At 40.2% G+C, this 18129-nt stretch overlaps 1 protein-coding gene across 1 annotated transcript in view; it reads left to right on the top strand.

Annotated features, from left to right (window-relative positions):
* The window catches only part of LOC106582013 (SPRY domain-containing protein 7), a 47689-nt gene extending 30232 nt beyond the window's left edge, over window positions 1-17457 (top strand). Inside the window, exons 4-5 of the mRNA XM_014164647.2 lie at window positions 15940-16042; window positions 16502-17457. Coding sequence (XP_014020122.1) covers window positions 15940-16042; window positions 16502-16599 — 201 coding nt within the window. The 3' untranslated portion in view covers window positions 16600-17457. The remainder of the gene's footprint in view (window positions 1-15939; window positions 16043-16501) is intronic.
* The last annotated feature ends 672 nt before the right edge of the window (window positions 17458-18129 follow it).

Here is an 18129-nt window from a genome sequence, read left to right as displayed (position 1 = left end):
ATGGCCCTGCTTACACAGGACAACTTGTTTTTTAATTATATGAGTAAAACCTATTCCACTTTATTTGGAATGGCAAGCCAGACAAAATTAAACAGGCTTATTTATATAATTCCTATAAATTCAGTGGGCTAAAATGTATTAAATATTAAAACATTGAACCTCTCACTAAAGGCTTCAGTCATAATAAAGGTATCCAAACTGGTTCTCCAGCAGATTAGTAAGAATGGCTCACCCTATGTTCAAAAATGGCCTTTTTCCATTTATTCAGATTACAACCTCTCCCTAGTATCATTATTAAATATCACACCTCCAAAATATCACTGAAGCTGGTTGCAATTTCAATAATCCACTGGAAAATACATATTTGATATTACCACAAATATTATTGTTCAATGTTATGGTCAAACTCAAATAGACTAGCTGACAAACCATTATTTGGGGATTTTTTTTTTAAACGGTATAGTCTTTGTTAATGGTATTAAAAATAGGACTGGGGAATTGTCACACATGCAGCTAACAGAAATATATGGAAATGTTTGCTCTATTCAAAATTACAAACAACTGATTGCAGCATTACCGCAAAAGGTAAGGAACTTGTTTGTCGGTCCTGTATTAAAGGCCAGAATTGGTATAAAAAAAGGATAATAAATAAATAAAGTATACCAGTTCCATTTAAGGACCAAAATATTGACAGCTGTGCCATACAAGTTATTTGGCAATTAGAAATCAAGACTGGATGTTTTTTAGAGATAGATGGGAGCGGTTGAGGGTAGCTGTCGTGTGGGATAAAAAAATAAAAACAACAAATGTACCGTGTCCGTAAAATGTATATAGTATGTTTAAGCTGGAAGTAGAAGCCCAAGTATTGTTGTTTGTTAGTTTACTCCAATGAGGGGAGGTAGGGTTAAAAGAAAATAATAAAGGGGGAAAAATAATATATTTATATACACACACATATACAGTGGGCTCCAAAATTACTGGCACCCCTGACTGGCAATGCACAAACAATACTTAAAAAAATATAAACAATATAATTATAGAGAGAAACTCAAAATACCAACATGTGAAAAATACTGTATTTTATTATTAATGTTTCAATGGAACCCAACAAAATCAGTTATTGATTTAATTAAAAATCTATGTCCTCCAAATCAAGGTTTCACAATTAATGGCACCCTTAAATATTATTGTAAATAACATCTACCAAAATTAAATCAGGAATTCAATTCCACTTATTTAAGTTTATCTAAGTGTTAAGGAACTATATTGAGCCACTATATCACTTCCTTTTTCACTCTAGGCAATCAAACAAGCTAAGCGTCAGTATAGAGACAAAGTAGAGTCGCAATTCAACGGCTCAGACACGAGACTTATGTGGCAGGGTCACGGATTGACTGTAGTAGTTTAGTTCAGTTACCTTAGCTTGCCTGGGAACAGGAACAATTGTGGCCCTCTTGAAGCATGTGGGAACAGCATACTGGTATAGGGATTGATTGAATATGTCCGTAAACACACCATCCAGCTGGTCTGCGCATGCTCTGAGAACGCGGCTAGGGATGCCGTCTGGGTGGCAGCCTTGCAAGGGTTAACACGTTAAAATGTTTTACTCACGTTGGCTGCTGTGAAGGAGAACCCGCAGGTTTTGGTAGCAGGCTGTGTCAGTGGCACTGTATTGTCCTCAAAGTAAGCAAAGAAGTTGTTTAGTTTGTCTGGGAGCAAGACGTCGGTGTCCGCGACGGGGCTGGTTTTCTTTTTGTAATCCGTGATTGACTGTAGACCCTGCCACATACGTCTCGTGTCTGAGCCGTTGAATTGCGACTCTACTTTGTCTCTATACTGACGTTTAGCTTGTTTGATTGCCTTGCAGAGGGAATAGCTACACTGTTTTTATTCGGTCCTGTTTCCGGTCGCCTTGCCATGATTAAAAGCAGTGGTTCGCGCTTTCAGTTTTGCGCAAATGCTGCCATCAATCCATGGTTTCTGGTTGGGGAAGGTTTTAATAGTCACCGTGGGTACAACATCACCAATGCACTTGCTAATAAACTATGCTCACCGAATCAGCGTTTACATCAATGTTGTTGTCTGAGGCTATCCGGAAAATATCCCAGTCCACGTGATCGAAGCAATCTTGAAGCGTGGAATCAAATTGGTCGGACCAGCGTTGAACAGACCTGAGCACGGGTGTTTCCGGTTTTAATTTTTGTCTATAGGCTGGGAGCAACAAAATGGAGTCGTGGTCAGATTTGCCGAAAGGAGGGCGAGGGAGGGCTTTGTATGCTTCGCGGAAGTTAGCGTAGCAATGATCTAGAATTTTGCCAGCCCGGGTCGCGCATTCGATATACTGATAAAACTTAGGAAGCCTTGTTTTCAGATTGTTAAAATTCCCAGCTACAATAAATGCAGCCTCAGGAAATGTGGTTTCCAGTTTACAGAGTCCAATGAAGTTCTTTCAGGGCCGTCGAGGTGTCTGCTTGGGGGGTCGATATACACAGCTGTGATTATAATCGAAGAGAATTCTCTTGGTAGATAATGCGATCGGAATTTGATTGTAAAGAATTCTAGTCAGGTGAACAAAAGGACTTGAGTTCCTGTATGTTGTTATGATCACACCGCGACTCGTTAATCATAAGGCATACACCCCGCCCTTCTTCTTACCAGAGAGATGTTTGTTTCTGTCGGCGTGATGCGTGAAGTAACCGGGTGGCTGTACCGAATCTGATAAGGTATCCTGAGTGAGCCATGTTTCCGTGAAACAGAGAATGTTACAATCTCTGATGTCTCTCTGGAAGGCAACCCTTGCTCGAATTTCGTCTACCTTGTTGTCAAAAGACTGGACATTGGTGAGTAGTATCCTCGGGAGCGGTGAGCGACGTGCCCGTCTATGGAGCCTGACCAGAAGACCGCTCCGTCTGCCCCTTCTGTGGCGCCCGTTGTTTTGGGTCGCCTACTGGGATCAGATCCATTGTCCTGGGTGGTAGTCCAAATAGAGGATCCGCTTCAGGAAAGTCGTATTCCTGGTCGTAATGTTGGTAAGTGGACGTTGCTCTTACATCCAATAGTTCTTCCCGGGTGTATGTAATAAGACTTAACATTTCCTGGGGTAACAGTGTAAGAAATAATACATAAAAAACTAAATGATAGTCCCACTAAGCGCAAGCCAGATGGGATAGCATATCGCTGCAGAATGCTGGTTAAGTGTGCCTTGAATTCTAAAATAAATTACCAGAAAAGCACAATCACACCTCCTCAATGCTTCACAGTGGGAACCACACATGCAGAGATCATCCGTTCACCTAATCTGTGTCTCACAAAGACACAGCGGTTGGAACCAGAAATCTCACATTTGGACTCATCAGACCAAAGGACAGATTTTCACCGGTCTAATGTCCATTGCTTGTGTTTCTTGGCCCAAACAAGTCTCCTCTTCTTATTGGTGTCCTTTAGTACTGGTTTCTTTTCAGCAATAGACCATGAAGGCCTGATTCATGCAGTCTCCTCTGAACAGTTGATGTTGAGATGTTTCTGTTACTTGAACTCTGTGAAGCATTTATTTGGGCTGCAATCTGAGGTGCAGTTAACTCTAATGAATGTATCCTCTGCAGCAGAGGTAACTCTGGGTCTTCCTTTCCTGTGGCAGTCCTCATGAGAGCCAGTTTCATCATAGTGCTTGATGGTTTTTGCGACTGCTCTTGAAGAAACTTTCTAAGTTCTTGAAATTTTCTGCATGACTGACCTTCATGTCTTAAAGTAATGATGGACTGTCGTTTTTCTTTGCTTATTTAAGCTGTTCTTGCCATAATATGGAATCTATTTGGTAAAAGACATCTTCTGTATACCACCTCTATCTTGTCACAACGCAACTGATTGGCTCAAACGCATTAAGAAGGAAAGAAATTCCACAAATTAACTTTTAACAAGGCACACCAGGTGACTACCTCATGAAACTGGCTGAGAGAATGCCAAGCGTGTGGAAAGCTGTCATCAAGGCCTCTTAAAAACTTCTTAGGGATCAAATCCCTTTAGCGGGATCGATTTGACAACAGCCAGTGAAAGTGCAGGGCGCCAAATTCAAAACAGCAAAAATCTCATAATTAAAATTCCTCAAACATACAAGTATTATACACCATTTTAAAGATAAGATTCTCATTAATCCAACCACAGTGTCCGATTTCAAAAAGGCTTTACAGCGAAAGCACACCAAACGATTATGTTAGGTCAGCACCTAGAACAAAAAAACATACAGCCATTTTCCAGCCAAAGAGAGGAGTCACAAAAAGCAGAAATAGAGATAAAATTAATCACTAACCTTTGATGATCTTCATCAGATGGCACTCATAGGACTTCATGTTACACAATACATGTATGTTTTGTTCGATAAAGTTCATATTTATCTAGAAAAATCTCAGTTAACGCGCCAATGTAATGTTTTGCATCCAAAACCTTCGGTGACTTTGCAGAGAGCCACATCAATATACAGAAATACATATCATAAACTTTGATAAAATATACAAGTGTTATGCACAGAATTAAAGATACACTTCTCCCTAATGCAACCGCTGTGTCAGATTTCAAAAAAGCTTCACGGTGAAAGCACACTTTGCAATTATCTGAGTACAGCACTCAGACACCAAAAGAAGCTATACAGATACCCGCCATGTTGTGGAGTCAACAGAAGTCAGAAATAGCGTTATAAATATACACTTACCTTTGATGATCTTCATCAGAATGCACTCCCAGGAATCCCAGTTCCACAATAAATGTTTGTTTTGTTCGATAAAGTTCATCTTTATGTCCAAATACCTCTATTTTGTTTGCGTGTTAGGTTCACTATTCCAAATGCAAGGCGCGTGCTTACTAAGTCCAGACGAAATGTCAAAAAAGTTATACTACAGTTTGTAGAAACATGTCAAACGATATATAGAATCAATCTTTAGGATGTTTTTATCATAAATCTTCAATAAAATTCCTACCGGACAATTCCTTTCTCTTTAGGAATGAAGATGAACTCAGCTCGCTCCCAAGGCTGTGTGCGTAACTGAGCTCATGCCTTTTTCTCAGACACCTGGTTCCATCAGCTCTTATTCTCTCCCCATTCACAGTAGAAGCCTGAAACAACGTTGTAAAGACTGTTGACATCTAGTGGAAGCCTTTGGAAGTGCAATATGACCCCACAGACACTGTATGTTGGATAGGGAATCACTTGAAAAACTACAAGCCTCAGATTTCCCACTTCCTGGTTGGATTTGTCTCAGGTTTTCGCCTGCCATATGAGTTCTGTTATACTCACAGACATCATTCAAACAGTTTTAGAAACTTCAGAGTGTTTTCTATCAAAATCTACTAATAATATGCATATCTTAGCTTCTGGGCCTGAGTAGCAGGCAGTTTACTCTGGGCACGCTTTTCATCCGGACGTGAAAATACTGCCCCCTATCCCTAAGAGGTCTTAAGGATCCGCCCCTTTTCTTTTTCAATTTTCGCCTAAAATGTCATGCCCAAATGTAACTGCCTGTAGCTCAGGCCCTGAAGCAAGGATATGCATATTCTTGGTACCATTTGAAAGTCAACACTTTGAAGTTTGTGGAAATGTGAAAGGATTGTAGGAGAATATAACACAATAGATCTGGCTAAAGATAATACAATTTTATTTTAAAACGTTCTTTTGTATTTTCTTTGCACCATCTTTGAAATGGAAGAGAAAGGCCATAATATATTATTACAGCCCCGGTGCAATTTAGATTTTGTCCACTAGATGGCAGCAGTGTATTTTCAAAGTTTTAGACTGATCCAATGAACCATTGTATTTCTGTAAAGGAAATTCTATCAAGACTGCCCAAATGTGCCTAATTTGTTTATTAATAACTTTTCATGTTCAAAATTGTGCACTCTCCTCAAACAATAGCATGATATTCTTTCACTGTAATAGCTACTGTAAATTGGACAGTGCAGTTAGATTAACAAGAATTTAAGCCTTCTGCCAATGTCAGATCTGTCTGTCCTGGGAAATTTTCTTGTGACTTACAACCTCATGCTAATCGCATTAGCCTGCGTTAGCTCAACCATCCCGTGGAAGGGACACCGATCCCGAAGAAGGTATTACATGATTCCACATGTTATTTCATAGTTTTGATGTCTTCACCATTATTTTACAATGTAAAAATATAGAAAAACCCTTGAATGAGTAGGTGTGTCCAAACTTTTGACTGGGGACAGAATGCGGTCAGACCAAATAATTGGTATACACATTACTCTTACAGAATTTCCGCGAGGATATTGGAAACTTAACTAAAGCCTACTGGATGACAACTTGTTTTTAACCAAGACAGAAGAATTTATAACTTACTTTTTCTGACATAACATAGGTACAGCAGACCCCCATATTGTATGGGACACTTTTAAATGTGCCTTTAGAGGCCATGCAATTCAATACTCATCTTTAAAATAAAAACAAATTAGGTCAAAATAGTACTAAAATACAGATAGATAGCGATAACTGTAAAAGAGGCACATAATAAGGTAGAGGAAAAGCAAAAAGAAAGAGGAACTTAATCAAGAAAGATCAAGTGTAATATATTATAAAAAATAAAGCCAACTAGATGGAATATAGGGAAAAATGGAAAACAGGCCTGGTATTCATAGCTGATTTTGAAAAAGGCTTTGATAAAGTATGACTAGAATTTATATATAAATCCATGGACTATTTTAATTTTGGAGAATCTCTTATACAATGGGTTAAAGTTATGTATAGTAGCCACAGTTGTAAACTAGTAACTAATAGCTACTTCTCAAAGTATTAAATTGTCAAAAGGAGTTAAACAGGGTTGTCCACTATCGGCATATCTATTTATTATGGCCATAGAAATGTTAGCTATTAAAATAAGGTCCAACAGTAATATCAAGGGGCTGGAAATCCAGGGCTTAAAGACAAAGGTGTCATTGTACGCTGACGACTCATGTTTTCTTTTAAATCTGCAATATGGATCCCTGCACAGCGTCATAGACGATCGCGATCATTTTTCTAACCTCTCTGGATTACGACCAAACCATGATAAGTGTACCATATTACCTATTGGATCGCTAAAAAATACAACTTTTACATTACTGTGTAGTTTATAAATAAAATGGTCTGACGGTGAAGTGGACATACTCAGTATTCTATCCCGAAAGAAAGAAATGATCTCATTACAATACATTTTCATAGAAAGTTAGCAACAATAGATAAAATCTTGCTATCATGGAAAGGTAAATACTTGTCTAGTTGTGGAAAAATCACCCTGATTTAATTATTTTGTCATATCCCAGTTTACCTATTTACTCATGGCCCTGCTTACACAGGACAACTTGTTTTTTTAATTATATGAGTAAAACCTATTCCACTTTATTTGGAATGGCAAGCCAGACAAAATTAAACAGGCTTATTTATATAATTCCTATAAATTCAGTGGGCTAAAATGTATTAAATATTAAAACATTGAACCTCTCACTAAAGGCTTCAGTCATAATAAAGGTATCCAAACTGGTTCTCCAGCAGATTAGTAAGAATGGCTCACCCTATGTTCAAAAATGGCCTTTTTCCATTTATTCAGATTACAACCTCTCCCTAGTATCATTATTAAATATCACACCTCCAAAATATCACTGAAGCTGGTTGCAATTTCAATAATCCACTGGAAAATACATATTTGATATTACCACAAATATTATTGTTCAATGTTATGGTCAAACTCAAATAGACTAGCTGACAAACCATTATTTGGGGATTTTTTTTTTTTAAACGGTATAGTCTTTGTTAATGGTATTAAAAATAGGACTGGGGAATTGTCACACATGCAGCTAACAGAAATATATGGAAATGTTTGCTCTATTCAAAATTACAAACAACTGATTGCAGCATTACCGCAAAAGGTAAGGAACTTGTTTGTCGGTCCTGTATTAAAGGCCAGAATTGGTATAAAAAAAGGATAATAAATAAATAAAGTATACCAGTTCCATTTAAGGACCAAAATATTGACAGCTGTGCCATACAAGTTATTTGGCAATTAGAAATCAAGACTGGATGTTTTTTTAGAGATAGATGGGAGCGGTTGAGGGTAGCTGTCGTGTGGGATAAAAAAATAAAAACAACAAATGTACCGTGTCCGTAAAATGTATATAGTATGTTTAAGCTGGAAGTAGAAGCCCAAGTATTGTTGTTTGTTAGTTTACTCCAATGAGGGGAGGTAGGGTTAAAAGAAAATAATAAAGGGGGAAAAAATAATATATTTATATACACACACATATACAGTGGGCTCCAAAATTACTGGCACCCCTGACTGGCAATGCACAAACAATACTTAAAAAAATATAAACAATATAATTATAGAGAGAAACTCAAAATACCAACATGTGAAAAATACTGTATTTTATTATTAATGTTTCAATGGAACCCAACAAAATCAGTTATTGATTTAATTAAAAATCTATGTCCTCCAAATCAAGGTTTCACAATTAATGGCACCCTTAAATATTATTGTAAATAACATCTACCAAAATTAAATCAGGAATTCAATTCCACTTATTTAAGTTTATCTAAGTGTTAAGGAACTATATTGAGCCACTATATCACTTCCTTTTTCACTAGGGTATAAAAATGAGGTAACATGCATGCAATATCCCTTTGTCATCCAACACCATGAAGAAAATAATAGAACTGGCCGTTCAAAAGGGACAGATGGTCGTAGACCATAAATCTGGTAATGGCTGCAAGAAGATCCACAAACGATTGAATATACCACTGAGCACTGTCAGGGCAATTATTTTAAAAATCAAAATATATGGAACCGTTGAAAACCTCACGGGTAGAGGACGCAAATGCATTTTGTGGATCGTGAGAGAAGCAACAAAATCCCCAAGAATCACTGTGAAAGAATTGCAGGCCTTGGAAGGGTTGCCAGAAGAAAGCCCTTAATGACCCCAAGAGTTTGCCAAACGTCATTTAACTTATGATTGGAAGAAGGTGCTCTGGTCAGATGAGACCAAAATTGAACATTATGGTCAGATACAGCATCGGCATGTTTGGCGTCGAAACAGAGATGCATACAAGGAGAGGCACCTCATACTCACGGTGAAATATGGTGGTGGGTCAGTGGTCACTGGTTAAGATTGATGGCATAATGAATTCCACCAAATACGAGGCAATTTTGGCTGACAATCTGGTTGCCTCTGCCAGAAGGCTGGGACTTGACCGTATGTGGACTTTCCAACAAGACAATGACCCAAAACATACCTCAAGATCCACACAGAAATGGTTGTGACAACAAAATCAATGTTCTGCCATGGCCACCTCAGTCGCCGGACCTCAATCCAATCGAAAACCTGTGGGCTGAGTTGAAGAGGGCAGTTGATAAGCACAAACCCAAGAATGTAAAGGATCGTGAAAGGATCTGCATAGAGGAATGGTCCAAAATCCCTCCAAATGTGTTCCTTAACCTTGTCAAACATCACAGGAAAAGACCATGCTGTTATCCCTGCCAGAGGTGGTTGCACTAAGTACTAAATGAGGAGTGCCAATAATTATGAAACCTTGATTTTGGTGAAATGTATTTTATATTAAATAATTATATGATTTTGGTGGGTTCCATTGAAACATTAATAAAGTACAGTATTTCTCACATGTTGGTATTTTGAGTTTATCTCTATAATTATATATTTTTATGTATTGTTTGTGCATTGCCAGTCAGGGGTGCCAGTAATTTTGGAGCCCACTGTATATGCACACACACACACACACACACACACACACACACACAGTACCGGTCGGTCAAAAGTTTGGACACACCTATTCATTCAAGGGTTTTTCTTAATTTGTTTTACTATTTTCTACATTGTAGAATAATAGTGAAGACATCAAAACTATGAAATAACATCATGTAGTAACCAAAAAAGTGTTAAACAAATATTTTAGATTCTTCAAAGTAGCCACCTTGATGACAGCTTTGCACACTCTTGGCATTCTCTCAACCAGCTTCACCTGGAATGCTTTTCCAACAGTCTTGAAGGAGTTCCCACATATGCTGTGCACTTGTTGGCTGCTTTTCCTTCACTCTGCCTTCAACTCAACTCCGCCAACCCTGATGTCCTTGCCGTGTCTGAATCCTGGCTTAGGAAGGCCACCAAAAATTCAGAAATTTCCATACCCAACTACAACATTTTCCGTCAAGATAGAACTGCCAAAGGGGGAGGAGTTGCAATCTACTGCAGAGATAGCCTGCAAAGTTCTGTCATACTTTCCAGGTCTGTGCCCAAACAGTTAGTTAGGACTTCTAATTTAAAAAATGAATCTCTCCAGAAATAAGTCTCTCACTGTTGCCGCCTGTTATAGACCCTCAGCTCCCAGCTGTGCCCTGGACACTATATGTGAATTGATTGCCCCTCATCTATCCTCAGAGTTTGTTCTGTTAGATTACCTAAACTGGGATATGCTTAACACCCCGGCAGTCCTACAATCTAAGCTAGATGCCCTCAATCTCACACAAATCATAAAGGAACCCACCAGGTACAACCCTAAATCCGTAAACATGGGCACCCTCATAGATATTATCCTGCCAAACTTGCCCTCCAAATACACCTCTGCTGTTTTCAATCAGGATCTCAGCGATCACTGCCTCATTGCTTGCATCCGCTATGGGTCCGCGGTCAAACGACCACCCCTCATCACTGTCAAACGCTCCCTAAAACACTTCTGCGAGCAGGCCTTTCTAATCGACCTGGCCCTTCTAATCGACCTGGCCCGGGTATCCTGGAAGGATATTGACCTCATCCCGTCAGTCGAGGATGCCTGGTCGTTCTTTAAAAGTGATTTCCTCACCATTTTAAATAAGCATGCCCCTTTCAAAAAATGTAGAACTAAGAACAGACATAGCCCTTGGTTCACTCCAGACCTGACTGCCCTTGACCAGCACAAAAACATCCTGTGGCGGACTGCAATAGCATCGAATAGTCCCCGTGATATGCAACTGAAGTCAGGAACCAATACACGCAGTCAGTCAGGAAAGCAAAGGCTAGCTTTTTCAAACAGAAATTTGCATCCTGTAGCTCTAACTCCAAAAAGTTTTGGGACTGTAAAGTCCATGGAGAATAAGAGCACCTCCTCCCAGCTGCCCACTGCACTGAGGCTAGGTAACACGGTCACCACCGATAAGTCCATGATAATCGAACATTTCAATAAGCATTTCTCTACGGCTGGCCATGCTTTCCTCCTGGCTACCCCAACCCCGGCCAACAGCTCTGCCCGAGCCTCCCCAGCTTCTCCTTCACCCAAATCTAGATAACAGAAGTTCTGAAAGAGCTGCAAAACCTGGACCCATACATATCCCCCTCTTCAAAGGGGGTGACACTCTAGACCCAAACTGTTATAGACCTATATCTATCCTGCTCTGCCTTTCTAAAGTCTTCGAAAGCCAAGTTAATAAACAGATCACTGACCATTTAGAATCCCACCGTACCTTCTCCGCTGTGGAATCCAGTTTCCGAGCTGGTCACGGGTGCACATCAGTCACGCTCAAGGTACTAAACGATATCATAACCGCCATTGATAAAAGACAGTACTGTGCAGCCGTCTTCATCGACCTGGCCAAGGCTTTTGACTTGTATTCTTATCGGCAGACTCAATAGCCTTGGTTTCTCAAATGACTGCCTCGCCTGGTTCACCAACTACTTTGCAGACAGAGTTCAGTGTGTCAAATCGGAGGGCCTGTTGCCCGGACCTGTGGCACTCTATGGGGGTACCACAGGGTTCAATTCTCGGGCCGACTCTTTTCTCTGTATATATCAATGATGTCGCTCTTGCTGCTGGTGATTCCCTGATCCACCTCAACGCAGACGACACCATTCTGTATACATCTGGCCCTTTTTTGGACACTGTGTTAACTAACCTCCAAACGAGCTTCAATGCCATACAACACTCCTTCCGTGGCCTACAACTGCTCTTAAATGCTAGTAAATCCAAATGCATGGTTTTCAACCGTTCGCTGCCGGCACCCGCCCTCCCGACTAGCATCACTACCCTGGACGGTTCTGACCTAGAATATGTGGACAACTACAAATACCTAGGTGTCTGGCTAGACTGTAAACTCCTTCCAGACTCATATTAAACATCTCCAATCCAAAATCAAATCTAGAATCGGCTTTCTATTTCGCAAAACAAAGCCTCCTTCACTCACGCCGCCAAACTTACCCTAGTAAAACTGACTATCCTACCGATCCTGGACTTCGGCGATGTCATCTACAAAATAGGTTCCAATACTCTACCCAGCAAACTGGATGCAGTCTATCACAGTGACATTCGTTTTGTTACCAAAGCCACTTATACCACCCACCACTGCGACCTGTATGCTCTAGACGGCTGGCCCTCACTACATATTCGTCGCCAGACCCACTGGCTCCAGGTCATCTATAAATCTATGCTAGGTAAAGCTCCGCCTTATCTTAGCTCACTGGTCACGATAACAACATCCACCCGTAGCACGAGCTCCAGCAGGTATATCTCACTAGTCAACCCCAAAGCCAACACCTGCTTTGGCCACCTTTCCTTCCAGTTCTCTGCTGCCAGTAACTGGAACGAATTGCAAAAATCACTGAAGCTGGAGACTTATATTTCCCTAACCAACTTTAAACATCAGCTATCTGAGCAGGTAACTGATCGCTGCAGCTGTACGTAGTCCATCTGTAAATAGCCCACCCAATCTACCTACCTCATCCCCATATTGTTTTTATTTCATTTTTTTGGTTTTGCTCTTTTGCACACCAGTATTTCTACTTGCACATCACCATCTGCTCATTTATCACTCCAGTGTTAATCTGCTAAATTGTAATTACCTCGCTACTATGGCCTATTTATTGCCTACCTCCTCACGCCATTTGCACACACTGTATCTTTCTTTTTTACTATTGTGTTATTGACTGTACGCTTGTTTATTCCATGTGTAACTCTGTGTTGTTGTTTGTGTCGCACTGCTTTGCTTTATCTTGGCCAGGTCGCAGTTGTAAATGAGTACTTGTTTTCAACTAGCCTACCTGGTTAAATAAATAGATATAAAAGATAAATAAATAAAAAATCGTAAATCATCTCAATTGGGTTGAGGTCAGGTGATTGTGGAGGCCAGGTCATCTGATGCAGCACTCCATCACTGTGTGGATTTATTGAGTGACATGATCATTCCAATTTTGAGAGATACACATAACTATGAGTCGTGGCTCCAAATTGAGGCTTAAAAGTGTTTGTTATGGTGCACCACGGAAATAATTCCCCGGAACCCGAGGTAGTAGGAGCATATCACCGTTCATGCTAATCGCTAACCAGGGTAACTCTGCTAGCTGTCCTGTAACTGTACACTGTACACTGTACACTAATGTCTTCAAATAGAAAAAGTAAACACGCCAGCAAAGGCAGTTGATGATGGATGCTGTGGTTGTGCAGAACACTATCCCAGTAAAAATGACAAGCAGTCTTTTCCGTACCAATGGCAGTGGTGCAGAACAATGGGCACAAGCACTGTTTCTGTGGGCACAAGCACTGTTCATGACAAACTGTTCACACCTCTCTTGTTGGTGGAGAGAAGATTTTGCATGTTTTAAATCTTATTTCCTGCAATTCTACACATTTTGTCATGGGTTGCAGAGAAAATGTAGCCATTTTAAAGCTCATTTTCTTGCCATGTCTAATGTGTGTTCATGTGATTTTTGAGTGACTCAAACATTACAACAAAATCTATGGGCTAAAAAAACGTTAGCTGACATGGGCTAGTTGATCTGGACATTTCTGACACGTTATAAATAGCTCTCTACGGTATGCAATGACTGACATGAGAGGAAAACTTGCTGCACTACCCAAATTCTACTATTACAACTTTCAAGAGTATGTTGAAAGCCAGACTGAGTTCCTAAACATTTTTATAATAATACTATTTTTCAGGGGGGTGGGGAAACACAAAAACAATACTGGCCCCCAGATGCAGTAGACTTACAGTGAGGGAAAAAAGTATTTGATCCCCTGCTGATTTTGTACGTTTGCCCACTGACAAAGAAATGATCAGTCTATAATTTTAATGGTAGGTTTATTTGAACAGTGAGAGACAGAATAACAACAAAAAAATCCAGAAAAACGCATGTCAAAAATGTTATAAATTGATTTGCATTTTAATGAAGGAAATAAGTATTTGACCCCTCTGCAAAACATGACTTAGTACTTGGTGGTAAAACCCATGTTGGCAATCACAGAGGTCAGATGTTTCTTGTAGTTGGCCACCAGGTTTGCGCACATCTCAGGAGGGATTTTGTCCCACTTCTCTTTGCAGATCTTCTCCAAGTCATTAAGGTTTCGAGGCTGACATTTGGCAACTCGAACCTTCAGCTCCCTCCACAGATTTTCTATGGGATTGAGGTCTGGAGACTGGCTAGGCCACTCCAGGACCTTAATGTGCTTCTTCTTGAGCCACTCCTTTGTTGCTTTGACCGTGTGTTTTGGGTCATTGTCATGCTGGAATACCCATCCACGACCCATTTTCAATGCCCTGGCTGAGGGAAGGAGGTTCTCACCCAAGATTTGACAGTACATGGCCCCGTCCATCGTCCCTTTGATGCAGTGAAGTTGTTCTGTCCCCTTAGCAGAAAAACACCCCCAAAGCATAATGTTTCCACCTCCATGTTTGACGGTGGGGATGGTGTTCTTGGGGTCATAGGCTGCATTCCTCCTCCTCCAAACACGGCGAGTTGAGTTGATGCCAAAGAGCTCCATTTTGGTCTCATCTGACCACAACACTTTAACCCAGTTGTCCTCTGAATCATTAAGATGTTCATTGGCAAACTTCAGACAGGCATGTATATGTGCTTTCTTGAGCAGGGGGACCATGCGGGCGCTGCAGGATTTCAGTCCTTCACGGCGTAGTGTGTTACCAATTGTTTTCTTGGAGACAATGGTCCCAGCTGCCTTGAGATCATTGACAAGATCCTCCCGTGTAGTTTTGGGCTGATTCCTCACCGTTCTCATGATCATTGCAACTCCACGAGGTGAGATCTTGCATGGAGCCCCAGTCCGAGGGAGATTGACAGTTATTTTGTGTTTCTTCCATTTGCGAATAATCGCACAAACTGTTGTCACCTTCTCACCAAGCTGCTTGGCGATGGTCTTGTAGCCCATTCCAGCCTTGTGAAGGTCTACAATCTTGTCCCTGACATCCTTGGAGAGCTCTTTGGTCTTGGCCATGGTGGAGAGTTTGGAATCTGATTGATTGCTTCTGTGGACAGGTGTCTTTTATACAGGTAACAAGATGAGATTAGGAGCACTCCCTTTAAGAGTGTGCTCCTAATCTCAGCTCGTTACCTATATAAAAGACACCTGGGAGCCAGAAATCTTTTTGATTGAGAGGGGGTCAAATACTTATTTCCTTCATTAAAATGCAAATCAATTTATAACATTTTTGACATGCGTTTTTCTGGATTTTGTTGTTGTTATTCTGTCTCTCACTGTTCAAATAAACCTACCATTAAAATGATAGACTGATCATTTCTTTGTCAGTGGGCAAACGTACAAAATCAGCAGGGGATCAAATACTTTTCCCCCCCACTGTAGATGGAGGTTCTAAGGGTTGCGCTGGATGGTGATGGACTGAGAGATCAGCCAATTAAAACCAGCGCATGTTTCGTCTGCTACTGCCATAGGCTTCCAGTCAAGTCCCGTTCTGAAGTGCTCGGAAACCAGACATCTCAACAGAGAGAACCGGCTGGTGGGCGAGATTATCAAAGAAATGACCACCAAGTTCTCTAATCTAATTCTTACTGAATTGATCACTGATCAGCTGTATTGATGTTTAAATACTTCTAAAGAAATGGCCTAAATGAATCAGAATAAACTGACCAACACAATCAACACTGATCTAATCAGTTGTTTGTTTTCCATCTCAGGGCATCACGTATGACCACGTGGAGATGAATCTCTATCTGAATGGGAAGAATATGCACTGTCCAGCTTCAGGGATCAGAGGCACCGTGTTCCCGGTGGTTTATGGTGTGTGTGTGTGTGTGTGTGTGTGTGTGTGTGTGTGTGTGTGTGTGTGTGTGTGTACACTGCTGCATGCACAGGGACAGACTTTCCCTCTCAGGAGGGAAAACCACCAATACCAAACATGTAACTATTTTATTTTATGAATGTTGTTTCTTTTAACTTTTATTTACATAATATATATTAACCCGTGCTCTACCTTTTAATTCCCAGTGGAAAAAAACAGGCTCAAATGCCTAGTAAATCTGCCACAAAATTGTCTTGATGGTTGTGGTATTTTTCTGCCACAAGAGGGCAGTTCGTACATAGCTGAAACTGACATCCTTCTTTTTGGTTGGTAGCATACAATGTAAAAGCAATTGAACACTACTAGTTTTTGTTGTTGCAGTCTGTGAATTATGCCTGCGAAAGTACCCAACACTGACTGACTGAACCAATGTTGATTTGATCTCTCCTCTGTTCTAGTGGATGACAGCGCCATCTTAGACTGCCAGTTCAGTGACTTCTACCATACAGCACCGCAAGGCTTCGAGAAAATTCTGTTTGAGCAGCAGATCTTCTGAGCAGCACCTCCGTATACCTCCAGACCTTTATATATACACACACACACACACACACACACACACACACACACACACACACACACACACACACACACACACACACACACACACACACACACACAACCCTCAGCTAAAAGTGCTCCTTGTTGCTCTGCAGAAATCTGTGACCTCTTCGTTCAGTCTGGTTTGAGTGTGTTTGTGTGTTGTGTTGCGTCCTGGTTACTCTCTGCTTTAATGCTGTTCTGGGTCAATGTGGGTAGTTTAGCTCTTGTTTGATGCCAACACTGGAGCAGTAAGAAAACTGATCCCCAGACAGCAATGAATGGCATAGAGTAGACAAAGTGTGGTGTGCATTTGCAACTGAAAGACAGTCAAGTCAGTCGATATTTATTTTATTCAGTTATAATCATCCGGCATTGCGTCAATCTTTTATGGTTGCTGCTTCTTTCAGAAAAGAGAGTTTGAACAATGTTTAGGTGTTTTCTTATTTATATTTATTTGTTAAAAGATGACACTAATGTTCAATGTTTTGTTTCCCTGATAATTTACTTCTAATTCTAGATTTAATTATACGTATTTTGATTTGTTATTTTGATTATGATCTGTCTTTAAAAGTAATTTGTCACGGCTCTGATTGGCATTCCAAATGGCAGCAATCTGGCGAAGCTCTGCTCATTGGCTGTATTCGGGGATGTGACATTTTCCGACCCTGCTGTATTTCACCAGTCAGATAAATGCATATCCTCCTTTGAAGCGTGAAAACGGTCTTAAATGTTAAACGCTTATTTTTGTTTGCACTAATGAGATGTATGTTGAACATTAAACCAAATACAATAAAGAAACTTGTCTCTGAAAGCATTTCCTCTTTTGGGACTACTTTATTTAATATACCGCAAATGTCTAGCAACCCAAAGGTTGCGCATTCGAATCTCATCATGGAGAGATTTAGCTACTATATAACTACTTAGCATGTTAGCTAACCCTTCCCCTAACCTAAACCCTTTAACCTAACTCATAACCCTTACCCCTAGCCTAGCTAACGTTAGCCACAAATTGGAATTTGTAATATACACTACCGTTCAAAAGTTTGGGGTCACTTAGAAATGTCCTTGTTTTTGAAAGAAAAGCTAAAAAAATTGCTCATTGAAATAACATCAAATTGATCAGAAATACAGTGTAGACATTGTTAATGTTGTAAATGACTATTGTAGCTGGAAGCGGCAGATTATTTTTTAGTTTTTATGGAATATCTACACAGGTGTACAGAGGCCCATTATCAGCAACCATCACTCCTGTGTTCCAATGGCACTTTGAGTTAGCTAATCCAAGTTTATCATTTTAAAAGGCTAATTGATCATTAGAAAACCCTGTTGCAATTATGTTAGCACAGCTAAAAACTGTTGTTCTGATTAAAGAAGCAATAAAACTGGCCTTCTTTAAACTAGTTGAGTATCTAGAGCATCAGCATTTGTGGGTGCGATTACAGGCTCAAAATAGCCAGAAACAAATAACTTTCTTCTGAAACTTGAC

Source organism: Salmo salar, chromosome ssa21 (genome assembly GCF_905237065.1).
Source record: "Salmo salar chromosome ssa21, Ssal_v3.1, whole genome shotgun sequence".
Lineage (NCBI taxonomy): Eukaryota > Metazoa > Chordata > Actinopteri > Salmoniformes > Salmonidae > Salmo > Salmo salar.
Note: the sequence above shows the minus strand (reverse complement) of the source record. Positions and strands in the feature narration are given on the sequence as shown.